Here is a 27,285-nt window from a genome sequence, read left to right on the forward strand (position 1 = left end):
ATTGTAAATGAGCTGAGAAGTCTGATTTGATTGTACTTTACACTGTCAGCACAGACATAACAAACTAAGATGCAGTTCCATGGAGAATTAGACCCTCTAAGACCTACCTTATTAAAAATGTCTTTGTTTAAATATTGCTTAATCTTGGGGAGAGGGTTCATATAAATGGGATTTAAATTGTGCAAAATCATCCCTCGTTTTGCCAACCTTTACTCAATTATATCATTAGCATCAATGGGCATTGCATGCACAGAATGATTGCTGGATGGGTCCACTGACTGAATAATAAATCTCAGGGCCAGATTCCCCATTATATTATGGCTCCTTTGTGATACTCCAGTGTGAAGGTTATAGATGGAGAGGATCAGGATGTAGAATGAGCATGTTTGATCTGGCTATTCCCAGCTGCTGAAATGGCCTCTTAGGGTGATACGCAACTGAGCATAAGTTAAAGCACCATCAGAGTTGCTCTTATTTACACTGGGGGCCTGGCTGTCCCCGCCAGCCATTCTATCAATGGGTGAAATGCAAAGATGGTGGAAAGTCACAGCTGTGGCCTGCATTTTTGCACTGAGCTTAGCACAGCCAGGACAAAGAATTCAACCTTCAACAAAGCCTCCAAGTCAACATTTTGCAAAAATGGAAACAAGCATCTAAAGGGCTGTGTCTGTGCTGCCATTCCAGTTAAACCTAGCATAAATATGATCAGAATCACACTATAATATATTATGCGGTGCATACAGCCATCTGAATTAAGAACGTCAAACTGAGGGTGCTTTCAAGTTGCATGTCACCACCATGGTTTGTTTATGGATAACTAATATGAATGTGGTTGAGAAAAATATACAGAGCCAATACTGGTTTCAATAGAAAAACATGAGTGAGCAATGAAGGTCTGTGAAAAATAAAAACACCTTCTCTATTTTGATTGTACATAACCTTGCAACCAGCCAATCAAGCTGTGACCTTTGGGGAGAGTCTGTCTGTTCCAGTGAGACGATCTAATCTCTATTCCAAGTGTTGATTTGATGTTTTTACACCTATGAATGTATAGATGTTTCTGCAAACTTCCCCATGTCATTCATCAACCTTTAAATGCTAAACCACCCCCAAAACTAAAACTTTCCATTATTTTTTCTATGAAAATATTTGTATTTGCACTAATGTCAGTGATGTCTAGAGGTTAGAGCAAGGGACTGCCTCTGCCCCTGTCTGACAGCAAGTCACGCTGTAAAATGATGGTACAATAATTCCCTATCTCACTTGGGGGTTGTGACTCTTAATTAGTGAATATTTGCAAAGTGCTTTGAGATCCTGGGTTGGAAGGTGATATTTACGAGCAATGTGTTATTATGAAGATGATTATTTTATATACACGTGATGAGAAGTGACATTTATAGAGCCCGAAGTCCTTTAAATTGATGACAGACTCAGAATGCCAAATTGTTCATTGAACCCTGAACAATACTGCTCTTATTGTAACCTTTAGGATGACTGTATTAAGTACTGCTGTATAATAAACATGTGGCATGCATATTGGTATTGTAAATATATTTAACTTTTTTGTGGCTTTCAGTCAATCTATTCAGTGACAGAGCGGGTTGCTCTAGCCAATGCTCTAGCGAATGATAATGGCTCAGCTTTTGTTTTTGAAGGGAAAAGTCCTGAATTCATTATTTTGGGCGTAACCCCTTTTGAAATCAATTTTTGCCTGAGCAAGCCTGGGTGAGAGCTGCATAAACTTGGACCAAAAGTAAAGTCTCACTTGGTTGCTACCTAACATGGGATGCTCTTTCAACCAACTCTTTTAAATAAGAATGAGTTGTTTAAATATATCTGTCTGTTTTAATAAGCAAGACTCTGAGTGTAAAATACAAGCTTCAGAGCATTCTTTAACAAGAAGGAAGTGATACACACTAAAGGCCTAACTCTGCTCTGTGGAGTCAGTGATAAAGGGCTATATAAGGTGCACAACAGTGGAGTTTTAGATGTTCCGTGGGGGAAATATAGTCCTGTGCACAGGATCTGTACAGAGCCTATGCACTACTTATTGTGGCTTATATTCAATTTAAGTGATACATTGCCTGTGTGCTGGCCCTCTGAGCAGTGCTGAATTTCACCCATTTTGAGTTTTACAGACAACTAATGATACCAACTAAATGAATAGCTACTCTTATCTGGATAAAAAACGTTGAAATGTGACAAAGTGAAAAATATCATTTAAAAAATGAAGACATAATCGGTATATTTCAGATATGAAAATAGTAGTTTCCTATAGCCAGAAGCATTGCATGTTTAAGTGTAAAGTAATATCAGGTAGTTAAATCTCTTTTAAGTAGTTGATGTTAATATTGTGTATATTTGTTTCTAGATACTGTTAGAAGTTGTGTAGCAAAACTGTTCTTCAGCTGCCCCCTGAAGGGTCATTACTGCCTATACAGTAAATCCAGTTTTACTCTCATCAGCCGACAGCCTCAGCTATGGATCCATATCATGTTTCTCTTTCAGCAGGTGTGTGCAATACATATAAATAGTGGCACCTCAATAAACTGTACATGAAAAAAACAATGTTTTAATGGTAACTCATTTAGATATGTTTATCATCTCCATCACTGTTACTGTACATGTGTATGTCCTTTGAATTTCCCCTTCTGATTTCTCAGAAGTGGACAGAGTTACATATAAGCTCTCCACTATCCAGTGCTTTGCAGTAGACTGACATAATGTTGTGTGACAGAGTGCATGCTTTCTGTTAAATATAACAAATTTAAGATGCCCAGATGAAATTAAGAAATCTGAAGTACAAACAACATGGGACCAAAATCTGTCATTCTTATTCAGGCAAAACTCCCATTAAAGTCAAGATCCGATTCTGCTTCCGTGGAAATGAATAGTCAAACTTCAACTGAGTTCTGTGGAAGCAGAGTCAGGTCTATAGACTTCAGTAGAACTTGGAGATGCTCAGCTCCCCTTAATCAAAACTCCCAGAGGGTAAAATTCTGAGTAAGGTCATCAGAATTTGATCAGTGTTGTTCACCTATTGATTAAGATGATTCTTTTGATGGTTATATTAAATATATTTCCAAATAAAGACCATTAATTAATCATAGACTCATAGGCTCTAGGACTGGAAGGGACCTCGAGAGGTCATCGAATCCAGTCCCCTGCCCTCATGGCAGGACCAAATACTGTCTAGACCATCCCTAATAGACATTTATCTAACCTACTCTTAAATATCTCCCGAGATGGAGATTCCACAACTTCCCTAGGCAATCTATTCCAGTGTTTAACTACCCTGACAGTTAGGAACTTCTTCCTAATGTCCAACTTAAATCTCCCTTGCTGCAGTTTAAGCCCATTGCTTCTTGTTCTATCATTGGAGGCTAAGGTGAACAAGTTTTCTCCCTCCTCCTGATGACACCCTTTTAGATAGCTGAAAACTGCTATCATGTCCCCTCTCAGTCTTCTCTTTTCCAAACTAAACAAACCCAATTTCTTTAGCCTTCCTTCATAGGTCATGTTCTCAAGACCTTTAATCATTCTTGTTGCTCTTCTCTGGACCCTCTCCAATTTCTCCACATCTTTCTTGAAATGCGGTGCCCAGAACTGGACACAATACTCCAGATGAGGCCTAACCAGCGCAGAGTAAAGCGGAAGAATGACTTCTCGTGTCTTGTTTACAACACACCTGTTAATGCATTCCAGAATCAGGTTTGCTTTTTTTGCAACAGTATCACACTGTTGACTCATATTAAGCTTGTGGTCTATTATGACCCCTAGATCTCTTTCTGCCATACTCCTTCCTAGACAGTCTCTTCCCATTCTGTATGTGTGAAACTGATTGTTCCTTCCTAAGTGGAGCACTTTGCATTTATCTTTATTGAACTTCATCCTGTTTACCTCAGACCATTTCTCCAATTTGTCCAGATCATTTTGAATTTTGACCCTGTCCTCCAAAGCAGTTGCAATCACTCCCAGTTTGGTATAGTCCGCAAACTTAATAAGCGTACTTTCTATGCCAACATCTAAATCGTTGATGAAGATATTGAACAGAGCCGGTCCCAAAACAGACCCCTGCGGAACCCCACTTGTTATACCTTTCCAGCAGGATTGGGAGCCATTAATAACTACTCTCTGAGTACGGTTATCCAGCCAGTTATGCATCCACCTTATAGTAGCCCCATCTAAATTGTACTTTCCTAGTTTATCTATAAGAATATCATGCGAGACCGTATCAAATGCCTTATTAAAGTCTAGGTATATCACATCCACCGCTTCTCCCTTATCTACAAGGCTCGTTATCCTATCAAAGAATGCTATCAGATTAGTTTGACACGATTTGTTCTTTACAAATCCATGCTGGCTATTCCTTATCACCCTACCACCTTCCAAGTGTTTGCAGATGATTTCTTTAATTACCTGCTCCATTATCTTCCCTGGCACAGAAGTTAAACTAACTGGTCTGTAGTTTCCTGGGTTGTTTTTATTTCCCTTTTTATAGATGGGTACTATATTTGCCCCCTTCCAGTCTTCTGGAATCTCCCCCGTCTCCCATGATTTCCCAAAGATAATAGCTAGAGGCTCAGATACCTCCTCTATTAACTCCTTGAGTATTCTAGGATGCATTTCATCAGGCCCTGGTGACTTGCAGGCATCTAACTTTTCTAAGTGATTTTTTACTTGCTCTTTTTTTATTTTATCTTCTAAACCTACCCTCTTCCCGTAAGCGTTCACTATATTAGACATTCCTTCAGACTTCTCAGTGAAGACCGAAACAAAGAAGTCATTAAGCATCTCTGCCATTTCCAAGTCTCCCGTTACTGTTTCCCCCTCCTCACTGAGCAGTGGGCCTACCCTGTCCTTGGTCTTCCTCTTGCTTCTAATGTATTGATAAAAAGTCTTCTTGTTTACCTTTACTCCCATAGCTAGTTTGAGCTCATTTTGTGCCTTTGCCTTTCTAATCTTGCCTCTGCATTCCTGTGTTATTTGCCTATATTCGTCCTTTGTGATCTGACCTAGTTTCCATTTTTTATATGACGCCTTTTTATTTTGTAGGTCACACAAGATCTCGTGGTTAAGCCAAGGTGGTCTTTTGCCACATTTTCTATCTTTCCTAACCATCGGAATAGCTTGCTTTTGGGCCCTTAATAGCTTCCCTTTGAAAAACTGCCAACTCTCCTCAGTTGTTTTCCCCTCAGTCTTGATTCCCATGGGACCTTACCTATCAGCTCTCTGAGCTTACCAAAATCCGCCTTCCTGAAATCCATTGTTTCTATTTTGCTGTACTCCCTTCTACCCTTCCTTAGAATTGCAAACTCTATGATTTCATGATCACTTTCACCCAAGCTTCCTTCTACTTTCAAATTCTCAACGAGTTCCTCCCTATTTGTTAAAATCAAGTCTAGAACAGCTTCCCTCCAGTAGCTTTTTCAACTTTCTGAAATAAAAAGTTGTCTGCAATGCAGTCCAGGAACTTATTGGATAGTCTGTGCCCCGCGGTGTTATTTTCCCAACATACATCTGGATAGTTGAAGTCCCCCATCACAACCAAATCTTGGGCTTTGGATGATTTTGTTAGTTGTTTGAAAAAAGCCTCATCCACCTCTTCCACCTGATTAGGTGGCCTGTAGTAGACTCCCAGCACGACATCACCCGTGTTTTTTACCCCTTTTAGCCTAACCCAGAGACTCTCAACACTTCCATCTCCTATGTCCATCTCCACCTCAGTCCAAGTGTGTACATTTTTAATATATAAGGCAACACCTCCTCCCTTTTTCCCCTGTCTATCCTTCCTGAGCAAACTATACCCATCCACACCAACATTCCAGTCGTGTGTATTATCCCACCAAGTTTCAGTAATGCCAGCAATGTCATAGTTGTGTTTATTTATTAGCACTTCCAGTTCTTCCTGCTTATTACCCATACTTCTTGCATTTGTATATAGGCATCTAAGATACTGGTTTGATCTTGCCTCCCAGCTTTGCCCTGACCCTCCTTTCTCTCTGCCATTATAGCCCGTGCTCCCTCCTGTTTCCAACCCATCTCCCAGGTCTTGTTCCCCACTTACCTGTGGGCTTTGCTCACCTGTCCCCGTCGAACCTAGTTTAAAGCCCTCCTTACTAGGTTAGCCAGTCTGTGCGCAAATAAGGCCTTTCCCCTCCTCGAAAGGTGAACACCATCTGTGCCTAGCAGTCCTTCCTCGAATAGCATCCTCGAATATCATGCTTATCTGGAACATATATATACACAGAGAGAGAGAGAGCGCATTATTTTGAATAATGTAAAGTTATGAAAGAAAAACAAATCTGCATTCCCCATTAAAGATGAATCATGATGTTTTTCTTGTATTCGTAATAAAACAAATCAGCTTCTCATAAACTATATATAGTAGTTAAAGATGCAGCATGCCCAATGTTATTGCAATCTTAGGAATTAGAGATGGAGAAGACCTATTGGATCATTGGGTCAAATCTCTCCGCAAGTGCAAGGCATAGTGGGATAGAGGATAGATCAGGTATTAAATTAACACTACCCTTGACCTTGGCTAAATGTTTACCATGGGAATATTCAAACACATATGGTACTGTAAATTGTATTCCTTGGACATTTGGTTGATTTAACAGATCAAGATACTCCTACATGTTGTATGATGTCCTAGAAGTAAGTACCCAAAAGATCAGAAAAATGCAAATCAGAAATAAGAACCATTTTGATTTAACTCTTTCATTTCAAGTAGACATACCAGCGAGCAGATTATGGTAGCACCAGTGAGCTGAGCCCTCCCTGTCATCTCCAGTCTAAATTCAGCACTGCCAGCAGCTGGTTCTGGAACTGAGCATATTCATCTTGAACCTGACTCTGAGAAGTGATCTGTGCTGTGGCAGCCAGCAGGTCACTAGGGCCTAATGGGGTAAACCCACCAATGTCACAGCTGTGTAGTTTAGCACGGTATGGCAAAGTACAATACCACCCACTGCCACTAGGATTTGGAGCTGCTTCTGCCCCTAAAGGGATAGAGCTGGGTGACACTGAGGAATTACCACCCTGCAGGACATAGACCACAGGTGGCTGAGGGAGGAGACACAGAGCAGGGAACACAGTTTTGCACAGCACAGCAGAGTGCATGACTGTTTGCACATGCTTCCTTCAGCACATGGGTTCAAATAGCAGGGTGGAAGCTACAGAGTGGGGATAGAGGCTTTGTTATGTGAGGCTATTTCAAATCACGATCACATGCCCTCTGCTGCCTGTTCCTGCTTTTCCACACCTGGAGGATGCTGGGGGGAGGGTGTGAATAGGTGGGTGTTCTGATTTGGTGGGGATATGGGGAGGGGAGAGTCTGAGCCAGATGATGATGGTTGTTAGGTAGGAGGGGGAAGAATTCTGAACCTGGGGATGGGTTCTGAGCTTAACCTGGAGATGTTTGTTTATATTCTGAGCTTTTGGGTGTCAGATGGGAGAAGGTTCAGGGCTGTGCATGTTTAAAGTCAAGCACATGCCTAGGTGCTTGGCTTGATTGGGGCTTAAGTACTCACCCTGCAAAGATCTGGGAGCAACTAAGACACTGAGCAAGAGGCAAGCTACTGTCTGCCCCAGCTGGACTACCTAGAGCCCAGGAGGAGAAAAGAAGAAATGTGATCTGCTGGCTTTAAGGGGCTGGTTCTTTCTTGGAAGTAGGGAAGGGAAAGGGAGAGATACTAGCGTTTGAGGGGCAGAGAGAGAATTCAGGGAAAGAGAGAAGGTAAAAGGGGAGAAGAGGAAGAAGGACAGAAAGAGAAATAGGAAAGAGAAGACCAAACAAGTTAAAAATAAAGAGGAGTAAACAAGAAGTTGAAGAAAGAGACTGAATTTGAAAAGAGAAGTCTTTTAAGGAAAAAGAAAAAGTGAAAGAGTGGCCTCAGGGAGAAATAACCTGAATACAATGGTGCACAATAGAAAAATGAGAGCAATGGAAATAGCTGATGAAAAAGATCAGAAAAGATGCATTGAAATTCATGAGAATGAGCAGAGAAGGAAGAGCAGAAACAAGGGAGACACATACTAGAGGAGTAAACAGTCTATTTCTTTATTAACATATATAGTCTGATGCCAAAAACACACCATCTTGCTAGATATTAACAAAATGACTTCAGTCCTCTCCTTCTCTCTGTTGTATATTTTGAATCAATTGTAGTGATGATTTCATCTTTAATTCCACCTTTATTTCCTCATGCTTAACATTTTCCTCATATTTTTTCTTTTTTAAAATGTCTTGCTTTAACCCTTTCACCAAGATCACATTGCACTTTGGCCTGACCCTTGCAGTATTTTATTGAGCTAAGACAATAAGCTTTGCAATATTTCCCCTCTCAACAGATTTCCCATCCATCATCCCCCACCCCTTCTGTCTGCATTCTGTTCCTCGTCTCTCTCTTTCTCTCTCCTCTTTTTTCTTAATACCTTCTTGTCCCCCTTTGGAGACTCACCTCATTTAGAACTCCTGGACCATGACCTTTCCAGTTACACTTTGGCTTTACTGTGGTTTTCACGTTCATATCTTGGGTAATTGCATTTGTTAAATTAAAAATGCTGTTGCCAAGCTGACACCCTTAAATTTTGGCTCATCTTAGTCATAGCAGCTCATATACGGTTGCTGTTTCTTATCTGTTTATTCTCTCTACATTTTTGATGATTAGTCTTCTATGGCAGATGTTGGCCAACTTTTTGGCCTGAGTGCCACATCAAGGAATAGAAATTGTATGGCGGGCCAAGAATGTTCACAAAATTGGGGTTGGGCTGTGGGAGGGAGTGCGGGCTCTGGGGTGGGGCTGGGGATGAGGAGTTTGAGGTGTAGGAGGGTGCCATGGGCTGGGACTGAGGAGTTTGGAGGGCAGGAGGGGGATACGGGCTGGGGCAGGGGTGAGGGAAGGGGTGCAGGCTCTGCCTGGGGGTGCGGGCTCTGGGGTGGGGTTGGGGAAGAGAGGTTTGGGGTGCAGGAGGATGCTCTGGGCTGGGATCAAGGGGATTGGAGAGAGGGAGGGGGATCAGGGCTGGGGCAAGGGGGTGGGGCGTGGTGAGAGGCTCAGGGGATGCAGGGTCCGAGCAACACTTACCTCAAGTGGTTCCTAGAAGCAATGGCAGGTCCCTTTTCCAGCTCCTATACAGAGGCATGGCCAGGTGGCTCTGCACGCTACCCCATCTGCAGGTACCACCCTGCAGCTCCCATTGGAGAACATAGGATCCAGAGCATGGCCATGCTGCAGCTTTTGGGAGCCGTGTGATGAGGCCCATGACCCTGTGCCCCAGCTGTAGTTTGCCCACCCCTGTTCTATGGGCTGTTGTGTACTGTGCATGTATTTTTTTTCAACTTCTGGAATATACTCCATCTATACTATGCTAGAAACTCACAAGACTACATTCTTCCATCTATACATGGGAAGTCCCATGTGTAACCCCTTTTGTACCCAGAAGAGAATAGATCCCAGAACGTATAGGGCTCATCATGAGTCACCTTTCACACCCATTCTGGGGGAAAAGGGGCATAAAGCACTCCCCTGCGTGGGCCATCTCCATCTGGTCTGTGTGTGTGTGTGAGAGCAACTGATGCAGGGGAAGCTGCTCACCCTCCCATGCAGGTGCACAGGTAGTAGACAGGCAGGACTGCAACAATAAGTGGAATCTTGGCTCTGCCTCTCCAAGGCATTGGCTGGCCAAGCTGAGCCGGGCTAGAAGGGGATGTAAACTCTGCTAGGACTAGAATATTTCCCTCTTGGAGCAAGGGGGCAGCAGGGACTGCATAGTGACTCTGCATTGGAGTTGGAGTTGTAATTCCCAGTATGAGGAGACATACCTGTGATTGAGCTAGTGTGCTAAAAAGGAGTGCAGCTGTGGGAGCACGAACAGAAGGAGGGGCTAGCTGCCCTGAGCACAAACCCATCGTCTCAGACGGGATCATACTTAGGGTGGCTAGCCCCTTCTGCCGCTTGCACTACCAGGGCTACAGTCTATTTTTAGCATGCCAGTGCAATGTGAACTAGTACAAGTATGTCTCCTTGGGATGGAAATTGCACCTTCCAGCTCTCGTGTAAACACACCTCAGAGTCTCAATCTGTCCCTGGAGTGCTCCTGGGGTAGTGAAATTCCACATTGCCCCTTCCTGGGGGCTTGTCGTAACACCATGATCTAGTCCTTATTTCCCTAGGAATTTATGTTCTTTTTTTACCATCTTTTATGTCTATGACTTTATTTCTATTCTGAATTACTGATTAATATCGGGGTTCTTGAAGCTTTATTCTTCTATTGCTTTTGAAGTAGTTGTAGTAAAAATTACTGCTGAACATCCAAAGCCTGATTCTGGTGCCAGTGAGTCCACAGCAATACTCCCATTGGCTTCAGACATGCAAGATCAAGTCAGTAACATTTGGTTTTGTGTCCTTGCAAATACATTGCACACACAGCAGTTTATATGCTCTTCTGTGAAAAAATGATGATTCTTATTATTTTGTATTCTCTGTTCAAACCTATTGTACAGTAACATGAAGTAAATGTATTGTAATTTACACTTTTTCATTTGTTTGAAACTCTAAAAACTTTTATATACTGTGTATATAACCATTTTTAAATTAAATATCATGCTAAATTCATCCCTGGTCTAACTCCATTGAAGGCAGTGGAATTGCACAAGGCATGATTTTGGCAGAAAATATATTTATAATGTGTTAATAATTAACTACATTCAGTAAATGCTAGCTATAAAAAGTCCTTTTTGACCCAGATCCAAGGAATTCCATGAGTTACCTTATTTTTGTGAATAAATGCCATGTTTTGCCATTTATTATACTCTTTTTGTTGAGTGCAAAGGAATAGTTTTGCTCTCATATCTCCATAACAGATCTTGACTTCTGTCTTCTGCTCTCCCTATAATTGTGAAAGTCTAGGTTAATAATTTTAATATGCTTTGAAATCCTTGGTTGACAGTTATGGAAATGCAAATTATTATTACTATTATTATATGTATTATTTATTGTTATTTCAAACTGGCTGGATTTTATGCTCATAGAGGGAGCAGAATATTTGACTTCAGATCTGTTTTGTAGATTTGAGAGGAGACTGTTTTTCCAATTAAGAACAGAAATGAAGGTAGAATAATGGATGGTCTTGGAGGAAGAAAGCATGGTATTTAAGAAGTACTGATATTTTCTGAAAATGCTAGACTGTAATGACCAGCTGAAGAAGAACAAATCTAGTTCAGTTTTTCAAGTTTGATTTATTTATTTATTAAGTTTTTTCCTACAGCAAATTTTGCATCAGATGATATAGGTCAACTCTACAGCCGCATCACCTCTGGCTTAATTGGTCTTTTCAGGCGTGAAACTATATAATAGGCAGTGTTGGTAGTGCCCCCTATTTTTAAGGTTGTCTGATACTTCGTATTATAAGACCCTGTTTTCATGTGCTTGTAACTTTGCCAAATTGTAACTGTTTGGGTTGAAATTTTCCATGCAAAGGTGTCCCTTAAGCAGAAATTGTTTTGGAAAATATAAGCTAAAATGGTTTAGCCATGTCTAAGAATGTGTCTAGGAGGATATATGTTGTTTTGCCCATATTAAAAAAAAACTGAGTGACTTTTTCTTCGCATCTTTGAATCACTCTGGTGCCCCTATACTATACTATACTATACTATACTATACTATACTAGAAATTTGACAAGAGGTGGCTTTTATGTCAGGGACATGCCTTTGCCACTTCTGTGAAAATATGCCTGAATTTGGCCAAGTTCTAAGTCTCTGAAAAATCACAGTTCACGCATGCCCAGTAGAAAGGTCTTAGAATTTTAGCAGCTAAATTGCCTGAAACTTGTATCCACATTGGGCATGCTCCAGCCCAGAGCTGAGCAGGCTTTCCCTGCAATTGCATCTCTAGACTGCAGTGGGTCAGGCTGGGATCAAGCTAGGGTGACCAGTCAGCAAATGTGAAAAATTGGGACAGGAGGTGGAAGGTAATAGGAGCTTAATAAGAAAAAATCGGGACTGTCCCTATAAAATCGGAACATCTGGTCCCCCTACATCAATACCAGAACTGAGAGCAGGGAGCCTGTCTTGTGGGTGCTCAGTGACGCCCTCTGCTGGTCCCAGGCAGCATGAAGGAGTAAGCTACATGATTCAAATGCTGAAGAGACACGAGACAGATAGACTTGTGGGATTGTGTGCAGGGGGATCACATTGGAACAAGGAGCCTGTGGAAGGGAAAGTGCAGGGCTTGGAGGCTGCTGCGGTTGGGAGGGAAATTGGAACTGGTAGTTGGGGAGGGAGACTGGGACTAGGTGGGCAAGAAGACAGGGATTGGGAGATGGGGCAGACTGAGACTGGCTGGAAGAAGAGATTGAGACTAGCAGGTGAGAACACTGGGCTGGGGAACCAGGGAGGAAATGAGGGTGGGAGACTGAGATTGGATGAGGAGATATGGGAGACAAGGCCTGGCAGGGCAAGGAGACTGAGACAATTAGCCCTGGCAGGAAAACTGGGACTGCAAGCTGGTGGGGCCAGAGAATGCAGGCGGAGGGGAAGGGTGCCTGGAAGCCAGGGGAAGGAAGAGAGATAAATAAGACTAGGAGCCAGGAAGGAGGAAATTGGGACTGGGTGACAAGAAGGCTGGAGACAAGTTGCGGGAGAAATGGGCATATGGGCCTGTTAGATTGGGATGGGGAATCTGGAGGGGAGAAAGGAGACTGAGATAAGAAGTTAATTTTCTCTCTACACTGGGCTTTCAATGTACACATCCGAAGTCTTTTACCAAAAGAGGCATAATACTAGTATATAAGAGTGCTGGTACTGCTACTAATAGCTAGTTCATATATACTGCTTTTCAACATTAGATGTCATTGCACTTTAGAGTTGGTCAGCATCATTAACACCACTTTACTGAGGCACAGGGAGGTGAAGTGACTTGTCCATGGTCACCTATAGATTATTAGTAGAGCCAGCAATAGAACCCAGGTCTTCTGAGTCCAGTGCTCTCTCCACTATCAGCACTGCTATATACTAGTGTTATGTGTGTGTGCACACAGGGTAGTAGCGGTACGTTATATGTATATGTAAAATGTAACGAATCAAGTGCTTGTTAAATCAGGTATTGTTCAGAGAAATAGTCTCAGAAGAAATAATGGAATATACAGGAACTATTTAGTTTCACAGATTTATATACTTTGCATTGATACAAATCAATCTTAACTCAATTTTTTTTAAATGTTAGTGTCAGACATTCTGCTCTTGATATAAGATGCAACAAGGACAGCAATTACTTTGTGTAGTTGTATCATTCTTAAATAACAGCAATACGATTTTTTAAGACTCAGATTGAAATTTTCTTTTCAAATATTTTCTCCAGAACTTGTTTCCAGAACCCTTGTCCATACAAAGTAACTCTGTGCAAGTTTTTAAAACCCTGTGGGAGAAGACACAGCTGAAGGGAACACATGGTTTTGAAACTGCGATGATTCAATCTACATTTCCACACCAGAAGGTAAACATTTATTCCTTGGGGTAGAGGGATGGAGAAGTGATTTTATACCAACCTTTAGGACTGGTCTACGTGGATCTTTGCAATGGATGTGATGGCTCCGTACTATGTTTAACTACTGGAAAGCAAACCTCTTACACACATGTGCACACACATAATATCAACAAACCATAAATATCTTAGCAATTAAACATGGGGCCCAATCCTGCTTCCAAAGAAGTCGATGGAATTTTTGAGGCTGACTTAAGTCAAAGCAGGATCAAGTACAGGTGGCCTCTGTTTCTTATTTCTAGCTACTGAATCACATTAAAATAAACTAAAAAGACGCAATTTTTTTAAATATTACTTTTCCATGTGAGCAATTCCTGTGTTGCCAAAAAGATGCTAAGCATTTGCTCTTGGGAGAGGAGGTGGCCCATGACACTGAGAACAGGATGGGAAGTGGTTTGTGGACACAGGTGGGATTTTCAACAGTGCCTTAGGAACAGAAGTCCCATTCACTTTCCATCTCTCTATTAAGAAGTGATCTGAATTAGGAAAATGTTTGAGAACCCCTGCTTTCATCACTGGTAAATTACAACCTGTTTCCACCCTCTTTTGCTCTGTGTATGTTTGTGTGTTGAAAGGAAGCTTCTTTATGCACTGAATAATTTTTATGTCACTAAATTTCTTTTGCCTTCAGTGCTGTATAGCTCTGGTTTCTTCTAGGTATTTTCACTCATTGCCTGGCCAAGTCCTCTTCAGCCAGTTATTCATATGGCACTCTATGGCTTATTCATGATGTAGGGCCCCCTCTCTTACATAAACCACACCCCGCTTGTAAAGACGTTGACCAGTGCTCAGCAGGAATTTTATATCTGAGCTCTGTAGTGGATCTATAAATGTGTCATATTGTATTATACTTTGAAATGTCTCCAGGTTTACCTAAGTCCTCACACATGCTTCGTGGGAGTTGCTAGTGAAGTGAATGAAAACAGGTGATGAGACATGTAGGTATTTTTTCCTATTTACATACATAATTTTAAAGGCTAGAGTCAGAATAGCTGCCATGATGGACTGTTTAGCTGCCCTGTGGAAATTCACACAATTCTGCACAATGCCTTGGATGCTATGACAATGATGATTTTTACACACTCCGTTCTCACCATCTGTCAGTTCAAAAGTTATTTATTGTTTCAGGAATAGTAGGGAAAACTGTTTCAAAACTATTAATTAGACTTCATGGAAAAGACCAGTAGAGGATTATAAAACAAAGGTGTATTTGAGCTAAGTGCAGAAATATTCTTCAACATGTACAATTTTTTTATTTTTTTTTACATCTCAGCTAAAATTGGATGAACTAAATTGTCAGATGTGGTTTTAAAATATTATTTCTCAGGCTGAGACTAAGTATGGAAAATGTCTGCCTGAAACTATTATTTTACTAACGTGATGATGGTTGAAAATAGGAGTTATTAATGGAAACGTTCTGAAATGTAAGTGATCGTCTTGCATGACATATCCAGATGCAGCATATACCAGTACGTGCATATCATACACATGTACACACAGATTCTTTATATTCAAAATTAGATAAAACTAGATCCAAGCTGTTTCTTCCAAAATCATAAAGCTGTTCTTTGTTTAACTTAGAATAAAGCTTGTAATAGCTCATTTGCCAAGAATGGAGTAACCTGCACAGTACTATGAACTAGGAGATCTGTCGACCGAAGTGGTGCAAAGGTACTTCTGACTGCATATTTAGGAACAAATTGAACCCCAGCATGAAATCTGAAGAACTGAGCTATGCACTGGGCAGATTCATAGAGTCTAGTGGTGTTTACAGTAGAACCACTTCATGGCCAGCTGCAGTAGCTCCCATGGCTGGTGCATCTCCTTTCCATATGGGGACTGGCCACTAGCTCCATATTGTTCCCTCCCCCAAATCCCTGTCCACACTAATATACCAAGAGCCCATAATGCTCAGAGAGTGTCACACCAAGGTTAATGGCAGCTGACCTTGTAGTCAAAGCCAGCGTTAGCAATCACGAGACAGGATATCTGGAGATCAGAACCATGAGTCAGGAACCAGAGTGAGGCCAGGTCAGAATACCAGGGGGTAAGAAGCAGGAAACACATAGGAGGTCTGGAACAGCAAGGCAAATGCCAAATGTCAGGCTCGGGTGGAATACCAGGAAATCCAGAAGCCAGAGCGGGAGCCAGAGCCCAGTTCTTTAGACAGCTTCCTGTTCCTGGCTTAAATAGGGCTAGTGGGTCAATGAGCCACACTGGGGCGCTACCAATCACATCCAGAAAAGTGTTAGTCTCCAGAGTATTTGTTGCATAATTCTATTACTCTTAGTCCTTTGGGGTTATTTCATCATTCCTTTTTTGTAAGAGTACTTTCTTGGTTAACTGTGTTCCCAAACTAATGGGACAGTACATCAAGAAACTGTAAAATTAACAGAGTCCTGTGATACCTTATAGACTAACAGATGTATTGGAGCATAAGGTTTCGTGTATGAATACCCACTTTGTCAGATGCATGTAATGGAAATTTCCAGAGGCAGGTATAAATATGCAGGCCAGAATCAGTCTGGAGATAACAAGGTTAGTTCAATCAGGGAGGATGAGGCCTTAAAACACTGATCCCAACCAACTAGAAAATGGGACTTTGGAAACTCAGCAAGTTGTAGAATTACACACTGTTATTAGGATGCTGGATAACAATCAAGTAGATGCAACACATTAAAGACTTTCTTGAGATTTTAAAACTGAGATTTTAAAAATGCTGTACAGCATTTGGCTGGTTTACTTTCTTTGTTTTTGGTTTGCTTACTAATACAGGGCCTGCTATTGCTCCTAGCAAAACTCTTATTGATTTCATTGGCAAAATTCCTACTGACTTTTCTGAGAGCAGGATCTGGATCTATTGTTTAGTAGATTTCTTTTTATTTCTTGTGAAATTCAGAGACCAAGAAGACTAGCTAGAGTCCAGTGTAATGCTGTTGGCCCAATACAGTTTTTTCAATGTCTCTCAGACATGACCAGGAGTGGCTATAAGAAATGCAAATGTGTAACTACACACACACACATTCTCCTGAAAGCTTTTGCTTTTTCAGAAAAGTTTGCTTCAGTTGAAAAATTTGCCTTATACTGTGTATAGATCCAACTGTGCAAGACACGACATAATCTCAACCCTCAGTGACTATAGTGGAAGCTGAGAATGCTCAAGCACCTTGTGCAGAAGGACTCCATAACTTTTCTTAAAAGCAATTGTGGTTTAGAAGTCTTAACTAACTAAACTCTAGGCTTGGGTTTACCAAGGGACAGGATGAAGTGCTTAGTCATGTAAGCTTTCTAGCACTACCTTTGAATATTCTGGTAACAGATCAGCATATTAGGCCAGATTTTCAGCTGGTGTAAATGAACGGCGGTCCAGTGGTTTATAACAGTTGGGGAGCTGGCCCATCCAATTTCTGCAGGTAGATAGACACTTAAAAGAAATACTAACGTGGAAAAGTAAATTTAAAAACAAAATACCCTGCTTCCCCCCACTGCACATACAGACACCCTTGCAGTTTTATTTCATCAAAAATTTCAGGGGGAAAGGTTTCCTTACCTTGTTTCTTTTCTGTTTATGAGTCTATCGAAATATAATCAAACATGGCAATTCCAGCACCATACTATACATTCCGTCACAAACAGACACATGTTCTACATCAGCTTAGGAAATTCAGAAAATCTTGGTTTCTGAAAATGATTGAAGAAACCATTCTCTTCTTGGGAGGAGGCAGGCTGCATTGTCCTCTAACAAATTTCAGTAGCATTTTGAAATATTTTTGCAAGTAATCAGTAGGTAGGTGGATAAGACCTTATTCATCCTGTCCTTCAGTAATTTGCCATTACTTCTGAAGTCTGGAGACATGGCAATCTCTGCAGAATCGTTCAGAATATATGTCTAGCTATGAAAGAGAGAGATTAGGAGATAGCTGCATTTAATAAGGGTTTGCTTTATAGGAACACTTGGGAATGCAGTGAACAGACACTAATGCTCTAAGTATCTGTTTTGCTATGTATGCGTGCATGCATTGAACTCTTTCATTGTGATACAAGAATGCCAAAGAGAGATCTAGTTCTGCTCTTTATTGGCACATTAATCTTTTGTGATCAGTTAACTGGGTGCAGTGAACAATTTTAGGTTTTTGATAACATGCTCCTTTCTTAACACACTAAAATAAATACTGTTTGGAAAAATAATTCCTTAGCAGTAGTGTCTGTTGGATAAAGTATAGGATGGGGAGCCACAAGACCTGGGTTTTTCTAACCTTGGCTCTGAGAGTGGTTTATTTATGTGACCTGGGGCACGTGACTGAAACACTCTGTGCCTCAGTTTCCCCACCCACAAAAAGGGTATTAAGACTTGATGTTTGTGAAGTGCTCTAAGATCTTTGCCTGGTGCTAGGCATTATTATTCTGTTGCACAAATAATAATCATAGATGATATCACCTGCAGAAATGTGAGCAAGTCTCTGCAAATAGCAATACCCACCAATTCATAGGAAAAAAAATATCTTGCACTGTGTTCTAGAGGTGGATGAGAGATCCATTTGCCTTTTATTTCACAATCTACATCTTCAAGAACAGCCAGTTGGCCTACTCTCTTCCCTGGGCTCTTCAGGGGTGCCCAGCTGGCTTGCTCACTTGTTTGGTTTGTCGGCAAATTGATTACACCATTCGCCCACTAAAACCAGGAAAGCATAATCTTGGGTGGGCAACTTGCTGGAAGCAATTCAGAGAACATTCTGTGTCATGTGGCTGCTGCTGCTTTCAGCACTTTAAAATACTTTATCTCTAGTTCAGTGTTTTGAATGGGCAAACCAATAACTTCTCTGAAGCCAATGAAGGTTCTCTGGGGTAGAGTGATGTAAGTGAAAAGATAACCAGATGCCATGCTTCCAATGCACTCAGTTCACCACCTAGACACAATGTGGCACATGGAGATGCATCAGTCATAGATATAGATGAATTAAAACCTTGTCTTGAAAACTGAATTTAGGGCATTCTAGGAGTAAAGGCTTTTAAATTCCTGTTGAAATGGTTAATGTTACTGGCATTTTACTGTGATATTAATGAAGTCTTAGGGAGCCTGAAGCCTAGGTAGGGGTCTTTTTTTTATTAAATCTAAATAAAAGGAAATAAATAAATGTCATTGTTACTGACACCGATGTATTAATTTCTTTATTTTCTGTTTTGTTATTATGTGTTTGAATTACTTTTGTTTTGTGAGATTTACAGATGTTGAAATTAACATTTTAAAATTACCAGATTAACAGATACTTTTGACAATGCCTAAATAGTTGTTGTGTATTTAGATTATACAGCATCAAGATATTAGGAATGAAGGAAATGCTCAGATTTTGGTAACTATTTGTTTCTCATTCTTAAATGTACACTTATTCTCAGTAAGTTTCCTGTTTACGTCACTGAAAAATGAAAAATATGTGAATAATTTGAAAAAATATTAGTAGCTAGGAATATTATTCCTCTTCTAGTACTGAAGACTTTACTCCAGATTAATGCTGGTATACTTGAAAGCAGACTATTGACTCCAGTAGAATTGCTTCAGGTTTGCATCATGGTGATTGACTGCAGATTTTGGGCCAATATGTGCAGCCAACTCACTATCATAAATACCTAGCATCACACAAAGAATCTTATGTAGCAACATACTGTATGTTCATGCCACAAAAAATATTTATACAATGCAGTTTAAAATTTGCCAGAAATAAAGTCTTTCCAGATGTATACCCTCATAGATTTCCGGTTAGTTGCTTCACAGTTCTTTATCAGAGAACATAGCCTACATTATAAAAAACAGAACTAGTTTTATACTCATTGCAAAATCTGTTGTGTTGACTCATGCCATCATTTGTCAGAAGAGTGATGTAGCAGCTATTTTGTGAACCTTACATGATTCCTTCGGATTTATTTGCTGAGTAGTTTTGCAAGAAAATAAATAACATTTTTAAGCAATTGTCATTTCCATTTATTCCATTTCTTCACTTGATAAATCACTTTATCCATCAAGAAATAATACCCCATTTTCACAGCCAAGTAGTCGCCTTACACCTTCCAGATGATGCAGGTGAGGGACAGGGAAATCTCTTGCCCCAAAAGTTTGACTACCTCTCACCTCACAAGATGGTATATTTCAAACAGCTGCTGATTGCCATACAGACTTTTCTTGAGCCTTTTTCCCATCCTCTGGCACCATAGCCAATGCACTCCAGCCACCCAGGAGGTGCTTATAAGAGCATAGAGAAGGCACCTCCTGGGATGTTTTTCCTTTCAACCCTGATATTATCAACTCATCTCTTCACAATGTGTCATTCATGGAAGACCCTGGGGACACACTGGAGGCAGCATCACCACCCTTGTGCCCAGCTTTCCAGTGATAGACTATGACAGAGAATCCACACCACCACCAGGGCAGAGTACCACACATCCCAGGGCACTTCACTGCCCATTACTTTGCTCAGGTCCCCTTCTTGGAAGCTATTCCTTCACTGATACAAGGGACCAAAGGCCAGGGAAACTTCTAGAGGCTAGCTGAGCATGTCCTATTCTGTTTGATTCTCCAACACCATCCTGCTTATGCTCTGTTGCCTCAGGTCATTGTACCTGAGCCTCCCTCTGAAAAACCTGATGTGGTTCATGCCTGAGTAGCCACCAGCTATCCTGCCATTGACAAGTCAGCTGAACAAGTATGGTCAGTGTAAAGAAAGCTCTCCAATTTCAGAGCAAAGCAGCCTGCTGAGTACCAGGAATGGAGAGGGTTCCCCTGTAGAGGGAGAGTTAGTCCCACTGGTATGGGAATGGTGGTCAGTGAGCAAAGTAGTCAAGTTTTACTTGCCATTTTCAGTGAATCAGTGCTCAAGTGCCAGGAAAGAAAGCACCCTAGACATGGACAGCCTGGTTACGCCAAACCTGAGGTATGCTTGAGTACAGTCCCCATATCAAAGAAACTGTTTCAGAACCAAAAGGGTTCCAAACTGGGGGAGGAGGAATGTATCCCTCATGTAGTCCAGTGGGAGCTAGCATGTTAGGCCAGGCCAGGTTAGAAATCAGTAGAAAACAGGAAGAACCTCTTGCTTCTATAGTCCTTATATAGATATTTCCTCCATTAGACAAAATGATTTTAAAACTTTTTAAGATGCATCTTTTCAGTCCTTAGTTCTTGGTGTGCTGGGAAACACATTTATGTTCCAGCTCCTTTTGGACAGAGAAGAATCTTTCTTTGTCCTGTTTCCGCCAATGGAAATTAAATGTTTATAATTAGCAGATTTTTCTGATGTGCATCTTTGACTTCCATCTCTCCCTGGGACAATAAATGTGTGTTTTGCAGATGTCCCTGTATCTGGTATTTGTGCATGTGTCTGTTTCAAACTCAGCAGTTGGTTGAGATGAGGTCTTTTATGGAGGGAGATGATATTCGAACATTTCTATCTCCATATTAGAGGTACAGGAGAGTCCTTCGTTGTGAAAATAATGGGCCGAATTTCCCCCCGCAATATAACCGCTTTCCTCTATCTGCCAGCACAAAGAATCTTTAGAGCCAGGGACTCCAGCCAGCTGGGGATTCCCCTAACTGGAGGAGTCCCTGAATGACATAGAGCTGATGTAGCTGGCTTAGGGTGACCAGACAGCAAGTGTGTAAAATCGGGACGGGGGTGGGGAGTTAATAGGACCCTATATAAGAAAAAGACCCAAATATCGGGACTGTCCCTATAAAATTGGGCCATCACCCTAAGCTGGCTCCTCTTTTCCCCTTGGCTCTAGAGCCATGGCCAGGAGATAAGGCAAGGCTAGAACGCTGCTGTGGTCCAGCACAGCACAGCTGGGCTAGTGGCTCCTTTAAGGTTTGTTAGGAAAACAGTTTGTATGAGATTCATTTAACCTGTTACTGCAGTTTTGGAACTAAACCTCATAATATCAGTGCTGCTCACCTGAGGTTTGAGTTCTGGCAAACAAGACCCTCTCATCTGTCTTTTAAAGAAGAGTGGGCCTCAATCCACCATTCAGTGATTAACACTCTGTTGTGGCCTCATATCCATTTAAAAGGGAGGAAATTCCCAGCAGCCTAGTGTCACTAGAGATCATTGGAGCCTAGTGAGTCAGGGAGAAAACAAACAAACAAACAAACAAACAAAACTAGAGAGAGGCTGAAAGTAGTAAAGAAGTTGCAGCTGGCGGGAAGCTATGGCAGGTCGTAGTGGCCAGAGCACGGCTGGCAAGAACGGAAGAGTATCAAAACCTCCCCAAATCCTACCTTCTGAAGAGTTGCAACTTCAGCTGCTTTTGTTAAGAGAAAAGAAACACCCTGTTTTTAATAGATCCACCCAGACGGGGTGTTTGCTGCCAAAAACCATAATAAAGAAGGGACTCTACTAGACCTTAACATCCCCAAAGCTCAATGCTCACCAGGTGCTATTTATAAACTCCCAGGTCTAGTTTTTATCAGGTGGAAGCACTGACCCTTATGATTTCATTTAACAAGTAATAAATTGTGGGGCAATTGGATCATTCATACTGTGAATTTTTTTATTACTGCCCTAGGACCTGGACAATGTTCAGGTGCATCTGGAAGAAGTGAGGTTCTTTGATTTATTTGGATACTGTGAGGAAGCAGGAAGGTGGCAGTGTTTCATGTGCAATAATCCTGAAAAGGCAACAGGTAAGGGCTCTTCAATCACTATTTCCATGCAACAAGTAGTAGGGTTCCAGTTCTGGCAGACTGCGTTACCTGGCTGGATAATGCAGTGTAGACTTTGAGTCTCCAAAAGTAACATGATTCCTACACCTTATGTAGCAGTAGCAAGAGAGGAGAAGATCTAGCCATGGCATTGTTGGGCTTTTCTATACAGGGACACTCAGGAAAGTTCAGTCAGATCCTTGGATGATGAAGTTGCAGTTACCTAAAGACCACCTACTCCTGAATGAAACTATGGGGGGGTGGGCATAACGTAATTTAATTTATGTGCATTGACTTCACACTTTTGATTGATTCACCTTAACTTTTCTGCATGTCCCTGTGTAGACATGGCCTATGAGAGGGAGGCTGTTAGGAGGGTAAATACTACAGCAAACTCTGAAGAAGAGGGCAGACACGTTCTCCCTTTAACTGGAGCTCATCAGCAAAGTTCTTCCCTTCCCTTATTTCTCTTTCCGATATTTCTGAAGAGACACAGGATTAAATTCGAACCTTATTAGCTGTGTGTTGGAAGTGGGAGTGTAAACCCAGAGTGAATGTAGACATGTATACTGACCTGTCCTACAGCTACCCTGTGCAGCAGGAGTAATCTGCATACATGGAGTGACCAGATACGGGAATATGAATGTAAAAGTCTATGCTGGCCCAGGCCACAAGTTCCAACTGAGAATGTCCTTGCTGCAGGTGTTTAGGGAGCCTAGAAGGGATGCAACAGTTGCCCTTTAATTGACATCTCTTTGTTTGAGTACACATCCTGGAAGAAGTGGCTTAAATTTGACTCAGAATTATTAGTTTTAATGTGATCAAATTTCTGGCACACTTTTTCTGGGAACAGGCTGTTTAACAATTCAGTTATGAAAATGTTTGTACAGGTAAAAAATATAGGTGTCTTAAATTACCTACTCTATTTGGTATCATTATAAGTAGAGCTGGTAGCACTGCCTGTTACTAAAGTTGCCTGACATTTCCCATTCTAACACTGTTTTGCAATCATTGGGAACATCTGCCCACAGTTAACACATGCTCAGTAGAGACTTCTTCAATTGTTGCAGGTAAAATTTCCAAACTTTCTCACCTCACTGAGCAAGTTTGAGCCTCGCACAGATCCTAGTGCTGACTTAACTGCATATGGCCCATCACCACAAGGTGACAGAGCCTGCTCCATCCCCTTACTGCTACTATATTGACCAGGACTGGGACAGGTTGGAGCGGACTAGGCAGAAGGGGTCAAGTTTGGGCAAAGAGTCTGTGCCTACTACAGCAGACCCTAGAATAGTACCCAAGAGTCCAATGTCACTGAAATAAGCCTAATTTAAAATGAAATCAGAGTGTCATCGACCTCAGCCTCATATGCCAGTTTAACTAAATCAGTTTAAAATAACATCTTTAGTTAAACCAATGCAACTGTGTGTGCACACAAACTCTTAGATTAAACAGATCAGATTCATGTCTGACTTGCCTTGATTCAGCTATTCTTTTCTCATACTTGTATGAGATCAGAGCCATGCCCAGTAAGGGCACAATAATTGGGTTTCCTGGTAAAACAAGCCATTGATTGGATCACCTGGATTTGTTTCTTTACTTTCAGCATTTCATTGACATGTACAATGTTACAGGGTGTGGTGGATCTGGTATACTAATTCCCAGACAGTGTGACAAATTTATCCTGGGTGTTGCACCATTGAATTGAGCTATAGCAACAATGAATTTGCCCAAATATCTCTGTATTGTGGACATTTCACATACACCTCTACCTCGATATAACACTGTCCTTGGGAGCCAAAAAATCTTACCGCGTTATAGCTGAAACCGCGTTATATTGAACTTTGATCCACTGGAATGCGCAGTCCTGCCTCCCCCCCCTCCGAGCACTGCTTTACCACGTTATAGCCGAATTCGTGTTATATCGGGTGGCATTATATCGAGGTAGAGGTGTATTTGTTCAGAGGGGGAGGTGGGAGTGTCATAACATTTTTCCCAGATTTGGACCTTAGCGTCCAAAATATAGGTGTTAGCATGAAACCCTCCAAGCTTAGTTACCAGCTTGGACCTGGTAAAGCTGCCACCAGCCAGGGATTATACAGTGCCTGGCTCACTGTGGTCTCCCCAAAACCTTCCCTGGGGGACACCCAGACTCAGATGCCTTGAGTCTCACAACAAAGGGGAATAAACCATTCCCCTCCTCCCCTCCAGGTGTTCCCTCCCTGGGTTCCTGGAGAGATATACAGAAGCAAGCTCCGTGAATCCAAACAGAGGGACTCCACCCTCCCTGTTTCCAGTCCTGAAAACACAAGTACTTCCCCCCTCACCCAGAGGGTATGCAAAGTCAGGCTTAGTAAATCTAACACAAAGAGATTTTCCCCCTGACTTCTTCCTCCCACCAATTCCCTGGTGAGCTGCAGACTCAATTCCCTGGAGTCCCCACTAAAGAAAAACTCCAACAGGTCTTAAAAAGAAAGCTTTATAAAAAGAAAGAAAAGGACATAAAAATGGTCTCTCTGTATTAAGGTGACAAATACAGGGTCAATTGCTTAAGAAAAAAAAGTGAATAAACAGCCTTATCCAAAAAGAATACAATTCAAAACACTCCAGCAACTACACACATGTAAATACAAAAAAAAAAAAACCAATATAAACATATTGTCTAATTATCTTTGTACTTACAACTTGAAAACAGAAGATTAGAAAGCCAGGAGATAGAAAAATCACTCTCATAGCCAAGAGGGTCAGACACAAGACAAAGAACTTACACCCAAAACTTCCCTCCACCCAGATTTGAAAAAGTCTTGTTTCCTGATTGGTCCTCTGGTCAGGTGTTTCAGGTTACTCCTTTCCAGGTGAAAGAGACCTTAACCCTTAGCTATCTGTTTGTGACAGGGAGAAAAAAAATACGATTTAAAGTGCATTGCTCTGTGAAGAAGATAATTTTAGCAAGAGTAAGGAGACGCATGCAGCAGTAACAAAGTTGCTGGCAGTTAGAGATTCTGGCCTACTTCATGATGCAGATTGCTTATAATATCCAGATTGAGTCTCTGCCTGACCAAGCAATTCAGACCCAATCTGTGTAAAATGTGTCCAAACAAAATAGTAAGGAGAAGAGTACATCGATGATACATTTTTCTTTCTTAGGGCCTGATACTGAGAGGTGCTGAGCACCAGCAATTTGCATTGAAATCAGTGAGGCTTTTAGGATTTGTGCTCAGATGAAGGTTACCATATGACTGTATTTTCCTGGACATGTCTAGCTTTTTAGTTGTTAATCGCCGGCCCGGAGGATTTTTTAAATATATAAAAATGTCTGGAAATACAGATGTATGATAACCCTACCCATTGCCTCTTTCTCCTCTTGGGGTGTCAGCTCACTGCAGCCTGCGGATTGCAACCCTCAATTCCCCCGGTGCTGCTGCAACCCTGCGCCCCACACCTTGGAGCGGTGGTGTCTCTGCAGCCAGCTGCGAGTGTGGGAGGGGAACCACAGCCGCTTCTCCCTCCTCCAAGCATCCCCTGCAGCTCTGGCAGAACCTCAATCTCCCCCCTCCACCCCGGCCGTGCAAGGAGCACCCCCACCAGTAGTCCATGAAGCCGGGGCTGCCTCTCCCCCCCCCCCGTCCCTGCGGAGCTGCTGCCCAAGGGGAGGGTCCCGGCAGAGGGGAAAGTTTCTCGGTATGTGGTGGTGGCTCCCAGGAGCCCGAGCACCCCCTCCCTACCCGGGAAGGGCCCGTGCTGCAATGCCTCCCGCAGCCTCCAGGCCTGAGCTGCTGCAGCCTCCCTGAGTCCGGCTGGGAGTGGGGTGGAGGCCCCCCTGATCTTGGGGGCAGGTCTGGAGCCTGAAGCAACTTCCCGCCTCCCCAGCTCCAGCTGCTGCTGCGTGGGGGAAGCACCCAGCTAGGGGCACATGGGCTGGAGAGCAGTGTGAGCCAGGAAAGTTGGAGCCCGGGGAGGAGGCTGCTGTTTCGGGTGGCTGGGAGGGAGAGGGGAGGAGGGGTTATGTGGCATGCTCAGGAGAGGAGGCGGGTCTGGGGTGGGGATTTGGGGAAGGGTTCCAATCGGACAGGGAGGGAGTGGAGTTGGGGCAGGGACTTTGGGGAAGGAGTTGGACTGGGAGCGGGGGGGGGGCAGAGTTGGGGCAGGGTTGGGGGGCCCTTAGAATGTCCTCTTTTTTCAATGTTCAAATATGGTAACCCTAACTCAGATTAATAAACTGAGAGTATGACAAAATAAGGACCATATTTTAGCAACAATAAGAGGCATTGAAGAATCTGAATTCAGAGTACCTGAACAGATCCCTAACTTGTTGAGTGCATAAATGTTACATTGTGCCTGGCTCTGAGAGTCTTTAGGAAGAAATGACTGAAAGTAAGAGTATAAAATGTTTCTTTAGAACATTTGAAGCAAATAGGTTGGCATATTAGGTTTCTCTTTTTGTTGTTGTTTAAAAGTAGATAATTCTCAGGCAGAGGAAATGGACTGGTAAAAATTCAAACACTACCAGATGTAGGTTTGAACATAGTGAATCAAAATGTTTGACATTAGAATCCTCACTGTGCTCAAGATTTTCTTTGCTCATTTCCTGCTGCCATAAATACAACATGCAAAGGCATTAGCTATAGGACTCAAAAGTATTATTTTACAGATTGCTGGAATCTCAGGCCTGTAAATGGAGCTGTTCTAAACTATTAACCCCCAAATGCTTAATACAACATTACATACAAATCAGCTAATACAACATTATGATTTAAATGAAATTTTACATGCACAACATGCATGAAATTCAAATTCTATGTATCTTGAGACCATAAATACGCAACACTCAAGGATTTTAAAATAATGATACCCACAACAGTTATAGCACAGCCCCCTGGTACATATGTAGTTTTTTCCATGAATATTCTGTCTATAGAGGGTATTAACTTTAATGCCCTAATATATGGTTTAATCAAGACAATTGTTTGCACTTTGATAGTATCTTTCATCTGAGGATTTCACTGTACTGATGGACATTAGATATTTAAGTCTTGCAACACCCTTCTGAGGTA

General features: G+C 41.9%; 1 protein-coding gene across 4 annotated transcripts in view; it reads left to right on the forward strand.

Annotated features, from left to right (window-relative positions):
• Positions 1–27,285, forward strand: part of VEPH1 (ventricular zone expressed PH domain containing 1) — a 182,126-nt gene that overhangs the window by 115,172 nt on the left and 39,669 nt on the right. For 3 of the 4 annotated variants that reach the window (XM_030576160.1, XM_030576159.1, XM_030576161.1), the window contains exons 10-12: positions 2,372–2,511; positions 13,366–13,500; positions 22,096–22,213. In XM_030576160.1, the coding sequence (XP_030432020.1) occupies positions 2,372–2,511; positions 13,366–13,500; positions 22,096–22,213 (393 nt within the window). Of the gene's footprint in view, positions 1–2,371; positions 2,512–10,290; positions 10,365–13,365; positions 13,501–22,095; positions 22,214–27,285 lie in introns of those variants that run through there. The other variant, XM_030576163.1, reaches the window with a different exon arrangement.

The sequence above is a fragment of the Gopherus evgoodei genome, chromosome 9 (genome assembly GCF_007399415.2).
Source record: "Gopherus evgoodei ecotype Sinaloan lineage chromosome 9, rGopEvg1_v1.p, whole genome shotgun sequence".
In the NCBI taxonomy this organism is placed as follows: domain Eukaryota; kingdom Metazoa; phylum Chordata; order Testudines; family Testudinidae; genus Gopherus; species Gopherus evgoodei.